The sequence below is a fragment of the Thunnus thynnus genome, chromosome 22, assembly GCF_963924715.1.
Source record: "Thunnus thynnus chromosome 22, fThuThy2.1, whole genome shotgun sequence".
In the NCBI taxonomy this organism is placed as follows: Eukaryota; Metazoa; Chordata; class Actinopteri; order Scombriformes; family Scombridae; genus Thunnus; species Thunnus thynnus.
In genome coordinates, this window is record NC_089538.1 from 6,642,610 (window position 1) to 6,666,167 (window position 23,558).

The 23,558-nt window shown below is 41.5% G+C and overlaps 1 protein-coding gene across 2 annotated transcripts in view; it reads right to left on the minus strand.

Moving 5' to 3' along the window:
• The window catches only part of fgf11a (fibroblast growth factor 11a), a 91,620-nt gene that overhangs the window by 18,827 nt on the left and 49,235 nt on the right, over nt 1-23,558 (minus strand). For both annotated transcript variants that reach the window (XM_067580953.1, XM_067580954.1), the window contains one exon: nt 13,525-13,628. In XM_067580953.1, coding sequence (XP_067437054.1) covers nt 13,525-13,628 — 104 coding nt within the window. The remainder of the gene's footprint in view (nt 1-13,524; nt 13,629-23,558) is intronic.

Here is a 23,558-nt window from a genome sequence, read left to right on the forward strand (position 1 = left end):
AACAGCTGGAGAGGGTGCAGGCGGGTGCACAAGGGGAAAGAAGCAGAGAGGGAGGGAGGGATGTCCTCTGCTTCTCACCTTGACTGCCAGACCCTCACTGTGCATTTGGGGATTTTCCAAAGGGAACCAGAGATAACCTGCCTTACCTCTACGCTACCTTTCCCCCCCATCTCTCTACCTTTCTTTTTCTCTCTCTCTTTCCTCTTTCATCCTTCACATTTCCTCCTATCTCCTTCCTCGGGGCCACGTGTGTCTGCACGCTTTTGCTGTCACGTCAGAAGAGGATGGTGCGCTTGTGTTTGTGTGTGTGTGTGTGTGTGTGATGAGGGGAGGAGGGGTTGGGTGGGAGAGGGGGAGAAAGACACTGAGAGAGAAAAGAGAAAGGAAGGAGAGCGTAGGAAAGGAAACGAGAGTGCTGACTCGAAGAAAAAGAGACAAGCGCTTTCTGATTCGATGGACGGGTGAGGAAGGTCAGAGGAGAGGAGTGTGTGTGTGTGTGTGTGTGTGTGCGGTCCTCTCAGGTCATACTGTAAGAAGACTTTGTTGAAGGCTTTGTTGAGGGAACTGACTAATTGCCAGTTTGCCACCTGTCAGGTGTGTCTGTGTGTGCGTGTGAGGGCACACAAATGTGTGTGTGTGTGTGTGTGTACAATATGTAGGAGGACTTTTATATACTGTTTGTTTATTTTGTATTCACTTATATACTATTATATGTGGCTGTTGTTAACCTGCATAGTCCAGATCAGCACTTGTGGGTACTGTAGATGAGATGATTATTCATGACTCAGTGGAAGTAGCTCTGATGCTGCATGCTAATACTTTAGCATTATGACAGAATAATAACTAACGGCAGGTCACTTGCATTTTTGCCGAGGAAGCTGCTTTGAAGCCAAATGATTAGTAATTTTATGAGACAAGCAGCCAACTTTGGGCGTTTTGTGATTGATAAAACTTAATGCAACTCCTATTTCTTGTTCTTACAGGGGCCACTGTTTTAGTCTTACAGCTCTTAATTATGAGTTTTACATGATAAAATACTAACATTTCATTTAGGTTCAGCTAAATGATTTGTTCCATCCTGTAGGATTCGACTACAACACAGGTAAAAAGGTGCCCAGTGTAGTTTTTGACCACTTGTGGTGCTATGAAGCATTGTTTTGATAAGCGGGCCGCTGTTTTGTTTGTATCTTATGTTCTACGATGACATGTATACATAAAGAAGAATGTGAGTGATGCATGACACACAATCGTTAGCTTGACAGTGCTACATAAATGGTGAAAAACTAGTAAAACATTTGTGGTGAACTAAAAGTACTTGAGGTTAAAATAGCTAAAAGTGATGGATAAATGGTTGAAATCATAGGCTAAAAGTAATAAATACACAGTCAAAATATTTACCTTCTGATACTCTAAGAGGTAGGCTTAGTATGGTTGCAAAGCTGACCGAAACAACCAAAATATTGACCGTTCAAATGTATGAAAAAAACATTGTAACAACATCCAGTTTAAAATCAATTCAAGTGAGTATATTTAGAAAATGACAGGAAGTGTCGATGAAGAGGTGCTGGAGTTCATCTGACAGGGCTGTGCAGGGGTACAACACACCAAAAAAAAGGTTGGGAACCACTGGTGTACTAGATAGCACAATGACGCAAATTGGTGAAACATGACTACAATGGTTGCATTAAAAGGATGAATTTATATATTTGTTGATAATGTATGAATCGGGATACAAAAGGATGAACAGGATATGCAATAAAACAATTAAAACACATCACCTCTCTTTAGCTAAGATAATGCTGGTTGCCTGTTATCAGTAAGTGCTGAACAATGCTTTTCATGACCTAATTGAAAATGAAAAGATTCAGTGCATAGATCTTGTGACCTACTCTTCACAACAGCTCTGAACTACATATCCTGAAGAGACTATCCCCATACACTCTCTCTCTCATACACATACTTTCTCTCTGCCAGTCTCCACAGAGAAAGTAACTGTTCGCTGTTATAGAGCGTCAGTGTGATGATGGATGTGGTAACGCTCTATATCACCAAAGACCATCCATCCCAATTAACTGGTTCTGTAAGACAAGGCAGCAAAATGCCACAGCAGGAGGTTCATAAAGTCCAACTTCACTTATTGGAATAATTTGAAGTAAAAACTTGTGTACCTATATTGTCTCCATACATTATGTGCTTTGAATCCTGTAAATTATCACATTAAATTTATCAACCAATACACCTACATGTGTGCTTCTGCATCTCTGTCTCATTGTGTGTTTGTGACCTTGTGTGTGTGTGTGTGTGTTTATAGATTGTTAGTACTGATCAGAATGCAGAACGGGGCTTTACCCTCACATCTCATTGGGACAGCTCTTGTCAAAATGCAGCAAGGCTATCGTGTTGGCTCTGGATGTAGCTGCAGCATTTTTAGGTGGATATGAAATCCTTCCTCCTCCCTGACGTCCTACATCCTCCCTTCCCCGTTCCCCTGCCCTTCCTTTCTCATTTCATCCTCATGCCTCCCTTCCTGCATCATCACCTCCTCTCCTTCTCATTCCTCCCTCCCTCCCTCCCTCTCTCCCTCCCTCCCTCCTCTCCTAGGTTGGCCATATGAGCAGAGGTGTTCCCTATTAAGCGGCCGGTGCCTCCGTGCATCTCAAAAGGAGTTCCCAGTAGATCCCCAGCTGAGAGGAGGCCACAAACAGCGCAGAGAAAAGGCAGGGAGGGGAGGGAACAAACAAGTGAGAAACACTGAACAAGCAAATTAGGGGTATGGGGGAACCGGTAGGGGAGATAAATGGAGGTGGAAGGCAATCAGGGAATGAATAATCATGGAGATAATGTGGAGAGATCAGTAATGAAGTCGAGGGTAGAGGCCTGGTCACACCAGAGAGTGGCACATCAAAATGCATACTTGCAGGGGTAGTCAGTGAACTACTATAGCTGGCGAGCTAACCACCAACATTAACCACCTGGGAATGCTAGTCAGTCAATAGCTTCCTGGGCTTTTTTCAATTTTCTCCATAAGTCTTTTTAATAAAGTGTGAGTGCTTCTAGGTGAAGAATCTGTGTTAGAAAAGAACTGAAAAAATGCTTTAGAAAAAATAGGAGGCCGGCTGGAAATGGCTCTTGCCAAGCATGTCTTACAGAGGGAGGACAGTGGTAATTAACCATCTAATGTCCTTCTCATTATGGCACAGATTAGTTTGTGTGGATCCTCCTTCAATTTTCCTTTAAGAATTCAAGCTGTTTTTTTTATTTCTTTTGGGATAAATTGCATTGGATTCCTCAGGCTGTTCTTTTTCTTCCAAAGGAAGTTAGAGGACAAGGACTTATATATTTGGCCAGCAGATGTGCTGCTTTCCACCTTCAATTTAGTCAGAGACTGCTGTTTGGCCCTAAAGACCTGGTGTGCAGACCACTGGCACACATAGTTCTGCAACATTTTCATGGTCTGGTACTGCATGACTCACTGTTCATGATGGATTTAAGGACTCTGAAGTTCCAGACTTTGCCAATTTTCTACCGTGAACTTTTCACAGAGTGGAAAACGTTGGTGAAGGAGAGAATAATGTGACTCTTTATACTGGTTGTTGTGGGAGCCTGTGTTGAATGGAGGATGTTTGGATACCCCCTGCTGGGCAGGATCAGCAGTTGCAGAAGTGTTCTGCAGAGCAGGGATTCTAACCTTTGGATCTGTAGTGAACATTGCTGGACCTGAATTGGATAATGCAGCTGTTGTAGCAGCTGGCCTGGGAGTGAGATCTGTGAAGATCATCAGCAAGCTGCTTGAACACTGGAAACGCTGTTTGACTGGACATGAATGCCTCCTGTTGAATGAGTGCAGTAATGGTTTGTGCCTCATATAGATGATCCTTTTTACTTGTTTAGGTATTCATCCCAGTTTTGATTACTGTGCTGGTTCTTTTTTAGACGAGAAAAGTCGTACTTCTTTAAACGTGGAAGATTTAAAAGGTAAAGATTTGTATGAAATGATGGTTAAGTCTCTAAATAAAAGTACACTTGACAATCAGGTTGAGACACCTTGGCGAGATCAACTACACTTGGGATGTGATGTGAAACCAGCTTGAAGGGGTTTTTATAAGCCACCATTAACAAAAAAGGTAGCTGACTCACAGTGGAGAGTTTTGCGTTGGATTGTAGCAGTCAATGCTTTTATTTCTCTTATTAATCAAGGTGTAAGTGATAAATGTCCCTTTTGTCCTTGCAAAGAAACTGTGTTCCACTGTTACTTGGAGTGCATGCATCTGGTACCACTGTACATGTTGGTAGGGGAGGTTTTCTCCACGCAAATGTTCAGGTTTTCAATACAAAAAGTCTGCAAAACACAAATGTCAACTCTTGAGATAAATTAAGATGGCTATTTATGTAAACAGAAAGATTGATGACTCGGTGGACACTGATGTAAAATTACTGTTTACTAGGATGGTGAAAGCCAGAATAATGATTGAGTTTAATTATTACAAAGAAATGAAGGATCAGTTCAGCATGACCTGGGCTTATGGTGTTGTGTTGTGTAAATGAAAACCAACTTACTTTTTCTGTGGAGTTGATGTGATGTGATTTATTTTTGAGTATTTTTATTTATTTGTGTTTTGAAGATGGGTGTATTTTAAATGTATTTGTAATTGTATTCAAATGGCTTGTTGAAAGATTGATAGAATAAAGTACTTTTTAAAAATCAAATATCTCTCTCTCTCTCTCTCTCTCTTTCTGTCTGTCTGTCATCTGTTGTTCATTTACTGCATTTACTGTTCATATTTTTTAACATACATGAGTTACTCCCAATAGTAGTTTTGATGCGTGGGCATAGGCACAGTCTACAGAGCCTACAAACAACTTGCCAAATGCAGTTGGACAGCCCACACCCAGCGGAGCCCATTGTGGGCATGCAGGATGCCCAAGTGGGACAGCCCACACTCAGCCCACACTTTGGGCTGGGTATGGGCCCTACGTCTGGGGTGTCATCTGGGTCTCATAGTGTGCCCTGCATTTCACGCCGGTAATGGGGCCCATAGTGGGCTTCCCCTGCGGGCTCAATTTTCTGCCTACAGTGGCTCTCCCTGGCATTTTGTTCTTGGGGTTACACATCATTTCAGTCAATGAAAAGTTTAACATAAGCTTAACCAAAATATATATTTATACCACAAAAATTCCTCTCTCATAACTGCAAAATCTGCAAATCTTTCTTCCTCTGAGGAAGCAGTTTATACTCTGACAGGGTAAATAAAATTGGATATGGTGCAACACAGCTAATAAGCTATGCTAGCCAAAAAAAGCAACGATAGCTTTCTTTCTTTTGAGCTCTCCACTTGCTCAAAGGTTAGCACTGTCAGGACTTCATGAATTCACATTTTCAAAGTTGGACTCGATTCGAAACTCGATTTACTTCGCCTTTCTGAGAGAACTGATGTGGCAATTCCGTTGAAATGAATTTGTTCTACAGCTAAATTTAATGGTGTTGCGACCAAGTCTTTAAGAAAAGATGAAAAGAAAGAAACAAAACTCAATGAGTCCAGTCATCTTCAGAAGAGGAGAACAGGGCTGACAGACTGTGTCTTTCATCTAACTTGATCACAGAAACATTGTTACAGCCCTGAGTTTTGCTTTTAAACCTCTCTGGACAACAGTGTGCATTAAGTATGGAAAACTGCACCTTCTCAGGCCTCTCAACATGCCATTGTTACACATACTGTACTATAGCTATGTTCGTCTCTCCCCTGTGAAAAAAGGCAGAAAATGGGGTTTATTTCTCCCTCCCTTCCGCCCCACCAATGCTTCTCCGTACTGGGTTGCAAGTGGAGTTGTGTTCTTTGTTATCCTCGGAGTGTAGATCCACAATGTCATCCGGTTGATAAAGTTTTACTTTTCCAAACTTTCCCCTGTTAACTGCGGAGAGTTTGTCCAAAGCTGGTCCCGTGTATCAGAGTCCGGCCCAATTATGTCTGCCTGCCTCTGTCAGATTGTTTATACCTGGCTGCACATGTGTGTTTGTGAGGATGTGGAGGGTGGCTAAATTGCACAAGGGAATGTTTGTGTGAGTAAAGGTTCATTTTTTGTTGTGTGTGTGTGTGTGTGGACAGGTTCATTTTTTGTTGTATGTGTGTGTGCCTTTGACTACATCTCAAAATACTGTGCCCCCCCCCCGCCCGCCCCCCATCATCCACACATTCCTCCTCCCGCCTGCCATCTCTCTACCCGGGAGGCTTTTCCAGAGCACACAGCTAATAAAGTGGGCCAGGTCCACGGCTGAGCACTATTTTTATCAGAAAGCAATTTTCAGGAAGTGCCCACAGGTAAGCGGGTCCCAGCGCCTCAGACAATGGAGCCATGACAAGGAGTTTCCCTCTGCCATTAACCTCTGCTGAGCAACTCCCGAATGCCCCGGTGCTCCAGGAGCACTACACTGCCACCAAATAAACCTGCTCCTTGTTCCTGCATTATTAACAAGACCCCCAAAACCTCTTTATTTTCCATAAATTCCTGGAGATGAAATGGATACATGACTGAAGACCGCCAGATGATTCTTATTTGCATTTTAATGCTTTCTCAGTATTTATGATTTGGGATTTGTAGTGGGTAAGTCATGATGGAAAGAGTGAGAATAAAGAGGGTTGGGTAGTGACTGAGAGAATAAAGGTACTGCAGAGGTGAAGGCGAAGAGGGGAATGATGAAGAGGAGGGGTGTACTGGTGGGATGTTTAAAGGCAGATGGATACACACAGCCCATCTGGCCTCTCTCTTCATACAGCTGGACTATCTTGCGCTGTAATGCAAATGTTTCTGTTCTTGCATATTATCATCACGGAGTCAGGCATCAGTTATTAGTGATTATTATTTTCACTGAGGTGTAAATGTATAGATGGAGGTCACGTAGCTGTATGGGAATTATGAGTAGAGATGAGAGTGTTTTTGACAATTTGCATCAAGTGGGAATCAGTGCTAATTTTAGCAAAGTAAATTTTCTAAGTGGAATATAAACTTAGCAGCACAATGGGTCCTTCCAAAGATTAAATTATTAAGGGCCAGACATCTTAAATTGCGTCATAATGTTATTCTATCAGTGGCGTACCATAGAAGTTGTCAGTGTACTTCCTAGCAACGCCAACGCCATGCTGCCTCCTGCCTACTGTACAGGTGCTCACACTCATATGTCTACCCTCTGTATCTTATATATCTGATCAGTGTGTGAGTCACATATTTGGAGCTGTGCTGCAAAATGTTATCCCAAAGCATGCCACCTACACGTGTCTTGTACTTGCTGCATGTTGCCCTAACAATTAACATTCACCTGGGACAGCTGTCACGATTTTGGCACCATGACAGTTTTGCCGAGGCAGCATTAACATGGAAGACATCGACTAACATGACCGGATCGGTATCTGGGGAGATGCTTCATTTCAGTCGGAATTAAAAAGGTACATACTTTAGCAGAAATGTATTCGCAACAAGCAGAAATGTTAAACTACTCTGGTAATGTCTTTTCTATATTACTGTCAGTTCATATTGGGTTGAGACATGGATTACATCCAAGAATAGATATGAACAGACATTCAAAAAAAAATCAGATTGCTCTAAAGGGAAAGGTAATTGAGAATAAAAAAAGTGGAGAAATGGGAGCGGGTAGTAAGAGAGGAAAGCTGACTGTGAGAGGGAAAGGTTTCGGGGCGAGGAGGCGGAGGATAAAGGGAGAGAGGGGAAGGGAGAACAGAGGGGTAGAGGAGAGAGCTAGGACAAGGACAGCAGATAAGGGACACATCAAGACAGAGATATATATTTTGAATAGAAGAGGTTCACGGGTTGACAAAAAACAAGGGAGGAGGAAAGTGGGGAAAGAAATAGACAAACCACAAGAGAGGCCAACAGACACAAATGGCTGGACAGGGAGCAAGACAGACTGACAGGCGAGTAAAAGCTGTACAAGTGAGACAGAGGGGGGTGGGGGGTGGAGGGGGGGGAGGAGGGGAAAGAAAGATGAGCATGGCGGCGGTTGTTGCTCCCAGCGGAGACGTTATGTTCGCTATGAGTCTGGGCCTGTCAGGCCATCCTTCTCTCTCCCTCTCTCCTTTCCCAGCATCCATTACTCCCCCTTTCCCCCCTTCTCCCCTTCTCTTTCTGTCTTCCTCCTCTTGAAACAGTGACAACAATCAGCCCTGTTTGTTGTTACTAGTGGTAAGATCCAGCCTGTCCTGTCAATCAAATGGCCCTGCCATGCTCTATCTTGGAGGAGTGTGAAGAGCCCTAGCCTTGAATACAGATATTCTTGTGTGTGCGTGTGCGTGTGTGTGTGTGTGTGTTGATGGATGCATACTAGGAAGCTTTACATTGCATGTACAGCATGTAATGTTACGTCTGTCCATTCCTAATGACAGAATTTCGTCTTTTCTTTTTAAGCTTCGGTGTCAGCAGGTGTCTCGTTTCAACAAAAACTCCATTTCCATCCTGCACATTTTTTATGTAAATGCACAAAAACTGATGCTTTGCCGTGACTCACTCCTCTATTCTCCTTCTCGACTCTATTATCATCTGGTTTTATCCTCCTGAAACAAGTGACTCATGGTAGGACAAAAGGACATTTGCTCCATTATTTAGCCCGTAACTCCCTTTTTACTTATCTTGCCCAAAACAACTCACAAATCCAAAAAAAGACTTTAAGACGTTAGAAGTGTGTTATTTTTCTTTGGAGTCGAGCGCTTTGTGGTAACACATAAATTTGGCCTCCTCTTCCTTTGCCTCCATCTCTCCTGAGTGCTAAAACAAGCACCAGAGTGTTACTTAGGTGATTCTTAAATATGTCTCTGGGCTGGAGTGGGATGTTTTAGTCGCTGTCTTCTTCACTAAGGTAGGTGCATCAACACTCAGGAGAGGAAAAAAGTTAATTTGTCTTTAGCTGAAATAATTCCTAATTATTTTTTCTCTTTGTCCTCGCAGGAGCTGCTTTCACTGCCACTGTGTTTAATGTGTCTGGAGGTTTAAGTGTGTTGTCTGGTTAAATGAAGCCAGAGAGGACAGTTGGGGATTTACCGCACTTGTATGTGATCAATAATTCATGCTGTGTTTGCAGGGGAGACACCACAGTGCCAACTAAAGTAATCAAACGCCATGTACATAGATATTTATTGTGTATCGAGTGTGTGTTCGTGGGTACTTTTAATCACAGCTATAAAGACTCTATGGGGTAGCCGGGCAGCCTAAAAACTGCATTTCTACCAATGGACCCTATTCCAAACCCTTCCTGCATCACTGAGCAAGAAACTAAATCTCTACCACCTACAGTACAGGACTGCTGCTCTATAGCTCCCACTGACCTTTGACCTCCCTGTGGAGGAAACAGAGAAAAGAGAATTTCTCTATTGGCATCACTGACCTTGACCAAGAATTGTTTTAAAGACCTGAGACCATGTTTACAGATTAATGTCTCATATATCTGTCACAAGATTAAGCAGTAAAAGAAAAGTAGAATAAACCATCAAGTATGTTTCCTAACAAGGCCATGCTAGCAGCTACATGCTACAGTCAGCATGCTAACGTGCTCACAGTGACAATGCTAACATGTTGATGTTTAGCAGGTATCATGTTTACCATGTTCACCATCTTATTTTATCATTATTAACATTTGCTAATTAGCATCAAACACAACGTGCAGCTGGGACAGATGGGAATGTCATCAGTTTGGCAGATATTTGGTCATTAAATGAGACATTTCACTCAAAACCACACATTTGAACCTCATGGTGGCACTAGAGGAAAAGCCAGGGAATCTACAGTCACATCAGGATTCATCCTCTGAGAACCATGAATCTCTGTATTAAATTGTGTGCCAATCCATCTAGTAGATGTTGAGATATCTGACAGGATAAGTGAAAACTTTGACCTGCTGGTGGTCCCAGAGGAAAAGTCAGGGTGTCACCACAGTTATTGGGATTTATCCACTGGGGATATCATGGATATCTGTACAAAATGACATGTCAATCCATTCAGTAGTCCAAAAGACTGACCAGCACTGCCTCTAGCTAAAAACTGCTGTGTTCAACCTGTTTAATATGTGTGCAAGATATGCCCGAGGTCACAGCAAATATTTGAAATATTAGATGATTAGATGAAATTTCAGTGATCCCCACAAGGGAAAATAAATTGTGGCAGTAGAGAACCAATCTAGATTACAATCCCTAGAGTCACGCCACTAGCATGACTAAATATATTGATTGGAACATGAGAATAGCAGTATCTTTTAACATTATAACCCATTAACCTCAATCACCTTGCAGTGCATGGATGGTTGACCCCTCTCAACCCTCATCTGTCACCTTTTTGCTGTTCTTACCTCTCTCTCATCTCCCTGCAATGCAAACCCAAGAACCACCAACCATCCAACAACCATTATCTCAAAACTCTCCTTCATTATAAATCTTTAAAGAAAAAGCACACATGAGAAATTAAACAATGTTTTCCCTTCTCCAACAGTCCCACCGTGCAGTTTCCACCACAGTTAACTGCTGACTGTGTGCAGACAGCAACAGGAAATAAGAAAATATGCAACATGGCTCTTTATATCTATGTCCTCATATGGCACGAGTACAATGTACCTTTCTTTGACAACTGTATATGTTCATATTAAAAATTTCTTTGACTGTTTGCTTGCTCACCCCTCAGGCGGAGACGCAGGGGCATTGGTCCCTGCACATGCTAACAGTTGCATAACAGGGTGTTACGCTCCACACTGCCTCTCTCTGGACCCTGAAGGCAGCAAGCCCAAAACATGCCTTCCTCCTCTATTTCTGTTCTCTGTCTTTCTCTCCATCTTTCACTTGTGCTCACATTTGCACAGAACAATAGCAGAGCAGGTAGTTTAAGGTGTGGGAGGGGAGGGGGTGAATCTCTCCTTTGTCCTCCCTCTATTCTCATCTCAGAGGGATTTTCTCTAACGTTTGTCTTCTTCCTCTCTCTCTCTCTGTCTCTCTCTGTCTCTCTCCCTGTGGTTCTTTCCCTTAGTGAAAATGGGTCACCTTTCTTCCGTCAAGAGAATGCTTGGGTAAGTATAACCTCTATATCTGTGTGTGTGTGTGTGTGTGTGTACAAGGTTTTTACTGTCTAGGGGGGTTCCAAGCTCTGGAAAAGTCATGTGCAAGGACCATTTTCTGGGGCTCATTAGGGGAAAAGTTTGGTTTTTTTGGGTTGGGGTTAAAGTACGGTTAGAGTGAGGTTAAAATATGGATTCGGACTATGGTTTGACAGTTACAACTATTCCAAAATGTTTCTTTTTTTGTGAGATATGAAGCCTTAATCACAAGAAGCGGATTAAAATTGAGGTTCATAGATTGTCAATTCACCTTTTAGTGGGAATTCTTATATTGTAATTGTCGGGGCTTTTCCTGATCAAACATGATGTAACTCGGGAGGGAATATGAATCCCAGAACTGCACTAGCACTCACCCCAAGCTGGACCTGCCAACTGCTTCACGTCATGTTATGTGATTTCTGGGCAAAGAAGGGCTTTGAATTTTTAAGAATTGTGAATTCTGTGTCTGACTGCAGCTTGTGGTCAACAAAGTAAGCAGCTGATAGAATTAAAGGCAGACATTAGGTAATATGTCGTGTATACACAGCAGTAGCAGAGAGAGGACTTTGTGTATTTCTGCATGTTCTGATTTTCATTGTTCCACCTGATAGGAAAACTTGAATCTCCGCTCCTCGACACCGGCAGTATGTATGCATGCAGCATTAGGTGGACTTTGAAGTGAGCGCACCGATGCACTTCAAACAAGATCTCATACACTTTGCCTGCGTGCCAAGAGGAAAAAGGGTGAAAAAAAAAGAGCTTTTCTCTGCATCCTGATATAGTGCACTCTGATCCATCCCTCTGTCTCTTCATCTATTCTTCCATCTACCTCTCAAATCTGTGGCTCGGCTCTGCCGCTTCTCTCAACGCGAAACAACCGGCAGGTAGAACTGTACGAGCTGTTTCACAAGATAGTGCTGCTCTGACCGAGAGCGGGGAAGTGTTTCATGCACAGATGCTTACAGATGTTAAATAAGAGTTTCAGATGTCAGCAGCTCAGCCAGTCACTGTCACTGTGTGGGTAAAAGGAACCAATAATCGCTGTACACTTAGATGTTGTGTGGACTGCTCATCAGGTGACTCTATCGCTAATAATTTACTGTAACAACAGACAACGTACTGAAAAGAAGAAGTTTTCAGTTCTCTAGTAAAAGTGGTGACTTAATACTTATAATACTACTCCTGTGAGGTCTATTTACGAGCTTTTCTGGAGCTTTTAATAACTAAGCAAACTCCATCCACAAAGGGAGGCTGTGAGATGCGGCTGAAAGCTCCAGCAAAACTAGTAAGTGGAACTTGAGTCAAGATTTTTCCTCTTAAACATTTAAATCCAATTTTACTTCTTACTGAGACATATTGAGCTCCTATCCAGCACATCTGCATACTGTGTTCTACTGTATCCAGCTGTTCATATGATGTAACAGTGGTGTTAAATAAAGATACATATGTAGTAAGATTAAAGGTATCTGTGCCTATGAAAAGATATAGATGTGTTTGACTTGACAATCCAGGCAAGTAGAGACAACTCACCGTTTGAAAGCAACAAACTTCATTAAAACTTCAAGTTTCACAATTTTAACTTTTGTGTTTGTTCTGTTTTAAAAACTCAAATACAGTGCATGCTGGGAAGTTTATGTTAATAAGCTATGATGTTTCTAAACAACTTAAATGGATATGTAAATGACCAATCAGCCGTGCATTTCACTTTCTGAGAGCCATAACTGGACGATTTAAGTTGACTTGAAAACAACAAACTTATGTGATTGTTGACAGAAGAGACTTGATTAAGAAATTATGTGGTGAAGTGAAAAATGTGTTTTTTCTGCATTTTTCTGCATCATTCATCTTTAATGAGGGAAAAGACTAGCTTGGTTTGTCGGTAACTTCATCTTTTCTTTAAATGCTGATGCGTTCTGTCATAAAAACTTGCATTGCACTGCACATTTACAGTGAACAAAGACTAATGAAGGTAATCTGCTACTGTATATATATAAATGTAAATCAATTTGTCTGGTTTGGATTGGATTGGTTTCATCTACATCAAGCAGCATCAAACTTGAATTAAAAACTTTGAAGCAGCTTTGTCATCATTTTTTTGGGCTGTTTGCAATATTATTTGAATTACATTTTGTGACAACAGTGTGTGGTAAGTTACAGAACAGATTTAATATAAGAATATATAATAAATATGAAGACTTGTTTCATTCTCATAACTGTCTGCCACTCTAAACATACTTCTATATTGCCTGTACATTTCAATACGCATGTCTAGCTGTCACACACTGTCTGTAGACTGTTTCATCAACAATATGACAATAACAGTATAAGCAAACACAAAGCCAGCAGTGGAGTGGCAGTTTTTCAACCAGGACTGCCATAATGAAACAAACAAATGAGATCTTTATAGGCTTACGGCATTACTGTACTGTATGTGCTGAGCATACCGAAGTGTAGAGGTAGCCCTCGCTGTTCATGGCAACGTAGAGCCCCGTCTTGGTGCTCTGGATGGCCACTATCCTGAGCCCCACAGGAATCAAGTTGAACTGCACTGCAAAAAAAAAAAAAAAAAAAAAAAAAGAAAACAACAGAGAGGGAGCAGTAGTGTTAGAACAATCATTCTTTCTCGTAAATGCTCACAGTGCTTCCTCATGGCATAAAAAGACAATTGCTTTCCAGCTGTCTCCTATTTCATCCTCCCTGTTGTACAGTATATCTGTCAAAGGTGTGGAATAGAAGTGTGTGAGGGAAAAGGAGGGAAGGAGTTATTAAGAGAGGGAGATTTAGGGAGGAATAAAGTCTGGGTTGCTGGTACACCAGAGGTCAGACAAACCCAGGAGTGACAGAAGGAGAATTCCCCTGCTGGAGAGATAGAGAGAACGTAGCTTAGCAGAGAGCCTTAAGAATACAGTACATTAGAGAATCTCCTGAGCCTGCTTTGAATTCATTTTCTCCGTCCCGACACAGTAAACAGCACTTTGCAATGCGGTTCACTGAATCCCCCTCCTGTGGAACCTTGGATTTCTTATGTGCATAGCTCTCCATATAAACTAACTTTAACCTGGCCACTGGAGCAGCACCCACGCTGTGTATTTGTGTGTGTGTGTGTGTGTGTTTATATCCGCCGTCATGAGTGAAGCTGCCTGCACGTTTTCCTGTAATTTGTTCAGGTGCTCTCTGTCCATGCATGGCAAGTATATTTACATGAATTTCTGCGCTTGCTTGTGTACTGTATATGCATGTGCTTTCTTGCGTGTTGCACATGTGTTTATCCTTCTAAGACCTCCTTGAGCGCGTACCACCTAAAACTGCGCCTCGTCAGACGTGACATGGGAACTTGAGTGATACTGATAAAACGGCCTCTGGCTGCCAGCTGCTCCGTGGTCATATTATCAGCACGACCAAACGCTACCATGACGACTACGGTCCCTGAAGCGGTAGGATTGGATGGGGAGAGGAAGAAAACCAAAACAGACGAGCTTCAGAATATTGAACACATAACAGCTGTTACTAAATTACTAGTATTATTATAGATAATGCTATTATCTATAATGGCATATAATTCTATTTCATCCCATTTTGTTTGTGTAAAATGCCTAAAATGCAAGTTTTGTTTATCTTGTTTAAGTCATGTTTGCACAACTAGCAGATACAGCTGCCTCAGGATCAGCTTTTGTTCAAATTCAGGGTAAAAATATCAAACCCTGCGTCACTGCGCTGCACTTTGGGGCATATGTGAGTGTTTTTTTTTTTCTGTGACAAATTACAAGTGTACATTATAAATTGACAGCATGGCTGTCGAGATGACGAATGCCTTATAGAGATGAAAAAAAGTCTCATGAGCATGTTTTAGATTCATGGAGCCATTACCTGCTATTAGACTAATCAATTTCAAATCAAAAGTTCTGCCAACATAATGGATGGAAGTTAAGTTATCAGATTTAAAAAAATAACAACTTTTTGTTGAAGACTAACTCTTGTAGATTTCTTTTTTAGAAGTTTTTCTTTTCTTTTTATTTATGCATCATTTATTTGTCCTTTTTCTATCCACATTCAAAGGTTCTTCCGGGTCCAGTTGAAGAAATCTCTGAATCTTGTTTTGAAATGTGTGAGGAAAGATACATTTGTGAAGAAAGAAAATTTAAACTTTTATTGCCAATGTGAGCGTAGTCAGATTTTACTGTCACGTCACATTAAACATGAATGATGTCTACTGACCACCGCTCTGGTATAAAAGCAACAAAACACAGTCTAGATGGTGATGTGGGCCCAGTTTGAAGTTGGAAATGTTGGTAATGAAATCTGCACGTACTTCTCACTCCTCTCGCCCTCCCTCTCTTTCTGTCTTGAGGGCCCTTCTTCTATTTGCTCGATCAATGCCTGCATCTCAAACAGTCAGTTTCGCAAATGAACAAGGTGTCACCAAAGACCACAGCCAGGATGACAAATAGAGCAGGGCACACACACATCGCCTCCATCCTTCTTGCCCTCTTCTTTCTCTTCTACTCTTGCTTCTCGCTCTCTTTCATACACCAGTAGCCTCACTGTGGTGCTGGTGACCCCACAGTAACTTTCTGCACATTGAGACACGCCGAAATAAAACTTCTCTCTTCATTTTTCACACTCTGTTGTCCAGTCATAGCTTCAACCATAGCCTTGACTGTCTAGCTTTTGAATTCTCCATCCATAAAGAGCTTAGATGGTAGTTTCTTTCTTTTTTTACCCTCTCCAAAACCAAAAATACAAGAGCAAAAGTGTAAGGAATGGATTAAACACTGTGTATTTGCTTTAATGTAAGGTGTAAACATTAGCATGTCCAGCCTACTAGCTAGCCTACTAGCTAGCAACTCTGCATTACATCAAAGGCAAAGTATATCTAACTACATATTTTTTGTGATGTAACAGGTTATGTTCACATCTCCTGTGTAGTATTTCCACACTGTGTGGGAGCCAACCGGCCCTGCATGGATGCTACTATATAGGGTAAGCTAACGTTAGCTGCTTTTTTTGAATTTGGAGAAGTTTAAACTCTGGCAAACCCAGTGAAACCTATCTGAGATAGCATTAAGGTTACATATGTCATCAGTTCTCATCCTAAAAATAATTTTCTCTTGTAATGCTAAAAGTTAAACATTCTATTTGAAAATGCAATAAAGAATACAGCACATATGTAAGCTAAGCAGCCAAACAGTTCTATCATATATATTACATAATGACAGTCTGATTTGACATTTTTCCACATCATACACTGTGTTTCCTTATTTACATGTTTTCTACTTGGATCATCAGTGGGTGAGGATGCTGACTTTTTGCCTTGGAGATGCAACTTTAGCCTCAGTCTATTCATGTATGTAGCCAGCAAGTATGTTAGACACTTTTACAGACTTCTCGTTTGAGTCTACTTGATGAAAAGGTCTGCGTTTCCAACCAACTCATGAAACTAACGTTAGCTACAGCTGCCACAAATGAGACAACTGCTTTTCTGTCTGGAAACATGGACAAATTGATTCAAAATTTACTTGAATTTTTGTCAGTTATCATCTTAATTGCACATGTACTGCGCAAGAATGGAAAGCTTGACAGTACGCTTAACAGTAACCTGACATAGTGTAGAGCAAGCGTCCAGGAAATGTGCCATTTTGTTATAGTGGCCAAACTGTGTAATTACAACTTCCGGATGCAACACGTGCCCAAAAAGCATTTTTTTAGCATCATAACCCCTGCAAAATGACTTATTCCACTATCAGAATTTGATCCATATGGTCCGATAACATTTGTAAAGTCTAGAAGAGCCACCTGATTAAATAATTTTATCCCCCTTTAAGTTAGCGGGGGGCTAAACCAGCTCAACCAGCTGAAGTCTCTGGTGTGTATGTTCTATGGGCACATAGAGCATACATCCAGGTAATTTCTTTACAGTGGGAAGCTACTTTTTTGACTTCATGCACCGCTGAGCAACTTTCATAGGAATGAACGGGGCCCCACCTCGAACACTGTATGCAGTTTTTATAATACATCCATGGCGTAGGGTCAGATACTTCTTACTTCTCACCCTCTCTCCACTGTCTTTTGTTTCCCCTTCATCCCTCTCTCTCTCTTCATCTCTCTCTCCTTTTCAAAGACAGAGTTTCCTCTCTCATCCTCAATCAAGAAAGGAGCTTTGCTTATCACATGGATCATCATAACTTTTGGCCTGTATAATAGAGCCATCCCATCTCTCTTTTGTTTTCCCTCATCCCTCGCTCTCTCCATCCTTCCATTTGACTCGCATTTTTCTCTCTTTCTCTACAACAGAGGAGGCTGCTAAATTGATCAAAAGTCTTTTGAGGGAGAGACAGAAGGAGGGGTGAAGGAGAAGACGGGGAGGGAAATGAAAGGGAGGGAGGAGGGTGTTGCCAAATCAATCCCACGAGTCAATTTGTGGCTTGAGATCATCTACACAATAAATAAACAAGGAGAAAGTGGAGATGGGATGGGGAGGAGGAGGGGTGGCTGAGCAGAGGGAAGCAGTAGCAGGACACAGAGTTAAGCTGTGCAGAGGGCATCTGCAGGCCTGCACGCTGTGCTGCTGCTCTGCAGTGTTGTATTGTGCAGCCCAGTTGGTCTCCACTGGAATGAGAAGAGGATTATAGTCATCTGTGAAAAGTCACACAGAGTTTAACTTCTGGACAGACACCGGCTCTTTATTCTGTTTCCTGTGTGAGTGAAGCTGACTGGATAAGAACATTGTGATCCCATAGTTGCTTAGGCATCTGAAAATGGACTTATTCATGTATTATCTTTGAAATGTTTTGGTTGAATAAGCTGCCAAAGTAAGATTATTGTTATTGGACTAAATGAGATCAAGACCTCTTTCTCAAAAGTGACCTGAGAACCAGAGGTGAGCAGTGCACAAACAAATCTTTTAACACAGAATCCTCAGGCTGAACTAACTTGTTATTAACAGGACCGATTGCTTTTTGCATTGGAGCCATGATATGTTACCTTCTAGTGTGAACACATTACAGACTCAAAACCTCCTCTGTAATAAGGTCATATGTGATAGATGGCAGAGATTTCAGGCAACTCAAGGCAGTTGTATAATTACAGAGCTGCTTGTGTGAAGGTTAGAAATAATCAACATCAACAGTTATTAATAGTGTTTTCATATGTGAAACTGAAACTCTAGGATGACTTGAATGTGGCAGCTCTTGTTAAGATCATTTGTACAGTATGAAAACAGTTTTACAGATAGCATATAAAAGCACATGTATGAATTCACAACCATGTGCATTTATAACATATAGTTTATTGTCTCTTTGCTCATAGTGGCAGGTTTAATCTGTCAGGTATAATTCATTTGTATCCAAAATGGTGAGAGCATAACCTGCTTGGCAAGATAACAGATGATAGATAGTATGATTAGTTAACACAATTAAAAAACTGGTAAACCGCTAAAAAAAATCCAACCTCATTAAATTTTTATAATATTTAAAAATAATGACAAATACTCAAATGATCCTAATGTGATTATACTGCAGTTTAAAATATCTGAAGCCTGACACCTACATCTTGAAACAAGACAAACCGCCGCTCTGGGATCGGTAAAATGACACTTGAAATAATTAAGTTGTAGAAAACAAGCTGATTTGCATCGGCAACGAATGAAACCATCTCTCTCCATTCACGCACTGTCATTTGCGTTGTGAAAAATGAGGTTTAAAGACTCAACAGTATATTAAATGACTTGTAGCTGTGCTTCACGCCTGATTTCCCTGGTGGTCGATGACTCTGATGACAAGACAACTACCTTCACTTTCCCGTTATTTAACTTCTACCTCGTCCCCCCCCCCCCAGGCTCCCCTCTCCATAACTGATTTCTCTCTGCCTTTATCTGTCTTCTTTTCAGTCCATCTGTCTTTCCCTTTTTCCCCCTCTTCTCCTCTCTTTCCCTGGTGCTTTCTGTTTTTTTGCGCCTCCCTGTCATGAATTAACAACCTTTTTCTTATCTCACTCTATTTTTTTTTTTTAATACGTCTCTCCATTTGTCTTCCTTATTTGTTCCCTTTCAATTCCCTCATCGCCTGCTGTCGTTCTCTCTGTCCTGTGAAACCAACACTTTTGCATCGGCGTCCATTCATCTTTGTCCTATTTTACCCCGCCTTATCTGTCTGTCTCTTCATCACTTTCTCTTCTTGTCTCTACCTCCCCCTTTTCTGCATCCCCTGCCATGTTTCTGTCTGTCCTCGCTTCCCCTCGTTTGGTATTCCTCGCGCTCTTCCTATCATCCTCTCGAGCCCGCTCTTGTAGTCCTTTACCTTCCTCCTCATCTGGCTGAGAAAGCTTTTGCTTTCGATGTTCACATTTTTTCCCCCTCCTTGAATGCCGCAGCTCATACACAAAGCAAAGTTTCCTTCATCCGCTTTTCAAGTCTTTAGATTTTTTTTTTTTTCTTCCTCTCTCTGCCCTCTGTGAAGGAGCGTTATCGAGCACTGGGGAAAGTTAGACAGAGAGAGCTAGACGGAGGGAAAGAGAGAATGAGAGCAAACTTGTTCCAGAGCAAAGAGACAGATAAGTAAAAATTTCCCTCCAACAGTGCTAGATGGTAATTACAGTGGATAAAAGTCAGAGAATCAAGCTCCTCCTTATGGCTTTCCGATGTACACACCAGAGTCAATATAGCTTTCATCTCCCTCCGCTTGTCTGTACTACTCTTTCCTCCTTTTTTTTCCCCCTCTACTTCTCTCTTTGTCTGTCAAACTGTCTGTCTTTCTTTCTCATCTTGGGTCTCTTTCTCTTTTTCTCCCCGAGATACAGAGTTCCAAACGAGACCAAATCCAGTGACAATCACAGCAGCCGCTCTGTCTGCCATCGCTCGCTCAGTGTGTTTATTCTCTCTCTGCTCTCTTTTATGTGTTCTTTAATCTTCCTTCAGCTCTTTAAAGATCCTTCCCATGTCTGCTTCTTAATCTATATATTTAGTGACAAAACCCTCAAAATCTCGCTCTGTCTCCATCTCACTGCTGTTTTTAAGTGTTATCTGTGGTTTAAAACGACTATTTTCTCAATCATCTTCTTACTACCAGCTATTGGATTCTTCATGAACACAAAATCATCTACCAAATTTACTACAGCTCAAGTTACTTCACTTGAGCGATTTCTGTATTTTTGTTGTTGTTTTGTTTGCTCTTCTCACTGATTCGAAGTGGGTGTGGCTCAGGTGGAAAAATGTGATGTCACTTATTTCCATGCACCAATCAGAGTTTTGCAGCATTTGAATCAGCGGTGTGGTTGTTTGTTTTTGTTACCATCACTGTCAATAAAACCTCTAAATAAATAATAATTATGAACTACTATAACTTTAACTTTGTTGTTTATTTAGTCATGAATATTTTGTTATATTAAAATATTTAAGATTTGTACCCAAGTTTTCAGTTGTTTTTTTTTTTTTAATTTTCCCCCCACACATTTCCCATTGACTAGAAATCACATATACCTTTAAACAATTTAAACAAAAGATATTGCACTTTTTTAAATTATTATTAGATATTGCAAATTTTTTTAGTGTGTTTTTCTTTTTTATCCTCCGTATGCTTCCACTGATTACAGTATGTTCAGGAAATCAGACACTTGAAACTTCAGAATAAGTTGAAAGATGCTAGTCACATTAAATATTCTACATTTGGTGGCTTTAATAGCATATCACAACAAATATGCATCTAATAAAGTGCAGACTTGCCAAATCAATCCATTTTTCTACATTCATTACCACATATATAATCTAACTAATGACAATAAAAGCAGACACATGCACTGTCTATCTCAAGTGACCTTCAGGTCTTTACAAGCTGCATGGGGAACTTATGGCTGCTTGGAGGTTACACTGAGTGTAAGTGATTCATGGTTAAGTGGATAAAACATGCACAAACACCAGTATGGTCCTTTAACAGCCCCTTCTTCTCCAATGAATAGATAATAAATCTCACCATACTCCTCTTTCTTCTCCCAGCTTTATTACATAACAACCTGGAAGAGCCAAGAATAGGGAAGGAGAGAGGAGCAGGGTGGGGGGGGGGAAGGAGGGGGACGGCAGCTCCTCTGACCTCCCACCAGAGGAGGGAGACACAGTGATTGAGGAGCCATCAGCCGCGTGCCAGCTGCTTGTCCTGCTCCCCCATCGCTCCCTCCCTTCCCTCTTTTTCTCTCTGTCGTCCTCACGTTTTCCCTTCCCTCGCGCTTCCTCTCTCTTCCACTGCCAACCCCTCTTTCTCCCCTCTTCTTTGATCCTCTCGTTCTCTGTTTCCATCCCTTTGTCGCTTTTTGCTTTAATATGCAGTCACTTCCAGCTCTGTGACAACTTCCTAGTTATGGAGGCCCTGAGGGGACTTGGTTAAAAAAAAAAAAATGTGATAAAAGTATAGCGAAGCCATACAAAAGCCACTCTAGTCAATTTTTGTTCCACTACTTCCCCTCAGGGCTTCCATACCTCCTTCCGACTTTTGTCCCGAATCCAACCTTTCCTTCCGCTGTCTCGCCTTTCCCCACACGTTTCTGTCAGAGAACCAGGAGGTGAAAGCAGCTGCTCGGGGCCAGGTATCCCAGGAAGAGAGGTGACAAGAGGGAGGCAGAGATGTATCCAGTCCCCTTGCTCCTCCGTGTTCCCCCCTGCCCCCTGGAGGTCATTGGTTCAGTGTCATTACACCAGGTCACATCGGATCACAGGTACAGGCAGAGAGAAAGGTCAGGGTCAAGTGGGAAGAAGGTGGTGGGAAAAAAGGGATGGAGGAAGCCATCCAGGGGGAGGTCTTTTAAAGGTCAACTGTGCTTTGGAGAATTTGTATGTTTGAAAGTCTAGTTATGTCAGTTTTTTTTCCTTCTTCTTCTTCCTTCCTTCTTCTTTGTGACTTGCAAGAAAAAGTATTTTTGCATGCACATTAACACCACTTTTGTGCAGATCAGTCCATCAGGGCGAGGGCCTTGGATATGAATCACACTGTTGCTCCCTTAATTATTTATTCCATTTGCTGCTGATCTGGCTGTTTTTTTTTTTTTTTGGTCTTCTTGGCGTATGTCAAGGTGGGGTGCATAATTACTGCATGCACATGAAAACACACATTTTTAAAGAGGCTGGAGAGGGAAGGGGAGAGGAAGGTGACATCAAATACATGTGGTACTGAGGTTGCATGCCTTAGGATTTGAATGTTTGAAATGTAGTTTAAATCAGAAGTGAAAAATGCAAGTCAGTGCATTTTTTTTTTAAAAAATTGTCAGTTTACCCAGTGCCAATGCTAAGCACTGAGCCCTTCACAGATTTAGAGAAATAAAGAAAGAAAGAATCTAATCTAAGTAATAGACGTCACTTGTGACATCACCTTTAGTATCTCAATGTAGGAAGGTGTTTGTGAAATTATGTTACCTGGACAGAGACATTTCTGTGGATGGCAAAGTTTGAAGCTAATACTTCATACCGTACATAGCTTAACTTCCTGTTTATGACTAACACAGAGCTGTCAGACCAAATCTTTCTTCTGTTACAATGCAGAATCCCACTGTCATCCCTGTTTTAATGTCACGTCTATGCATTGTGAGACATCCCCTTAAGCAAAGTTTGCAGAGTTGCAGACTTACGGAAATTTACGGAAAATCAAGTGCTCAAAAAGTCAACTTAAGAGCGTCAAACACTTGCCAATTTTGCAGCAGAACAGTCCAGATTTAGACCCCATTTACACCTTGAATTAACTTGTAAACTGTATCTGGATATCCTATCTGACATCCTACCAACTGAGACCCTGTGTTGAAGAGGGGCCCTGTATCACAATCTATTTTAAAGACCTACATGTCAACTGATATTTTGCCTACAAGGTGCATATCCCTAAGTGAATTTCTATTTAATCAGCAAACCTGGGGATCAGCTTTTATCTACTTCAGGATCCCCAAGCAGGTAAATCCAGCTGTGCCAAAGTGGTCAGTGAAGTCCTTGAAAATATCAAGAAACAATTTGTTCATGCAGGTTGTACAATACAAGATCTCTATTGGCTGTAAAATGCAAAAAAGGGAAGAGATTTTATTGAAATGGAGCGAAACTTAAAGCTGTAGAGTTTCAGCCCAGTTTGCATTATACAGTAAAAGTCTCTGCTCCCAAGGAGACTACTGAAGATAAGCCTGACAGTCCGCTACACACACACACACACACACACACACACACACACTCATGCACACATACCTACGCAGTGTGCTCCAGTACATGCTCACACAGCTATTTCTACCCTTTCAATATTCTGTGCAGCCAGGTAGATGATTGTGCTGCTGATTGATACTTGGTTACAGTGATGTCAATCACTCAACGATTTCTGCATGAATGAATAAATAATCCGACTCGGATAAAAAAAAAGTGCACAATTTATGAGTTTTACGGGACTTACCTGTCAGCCCCTCCACACTGTCCCCTGAGAATACAAAGAACCCAGGACAGCATTAAACCGGATCCTGGGATTGATGGAAT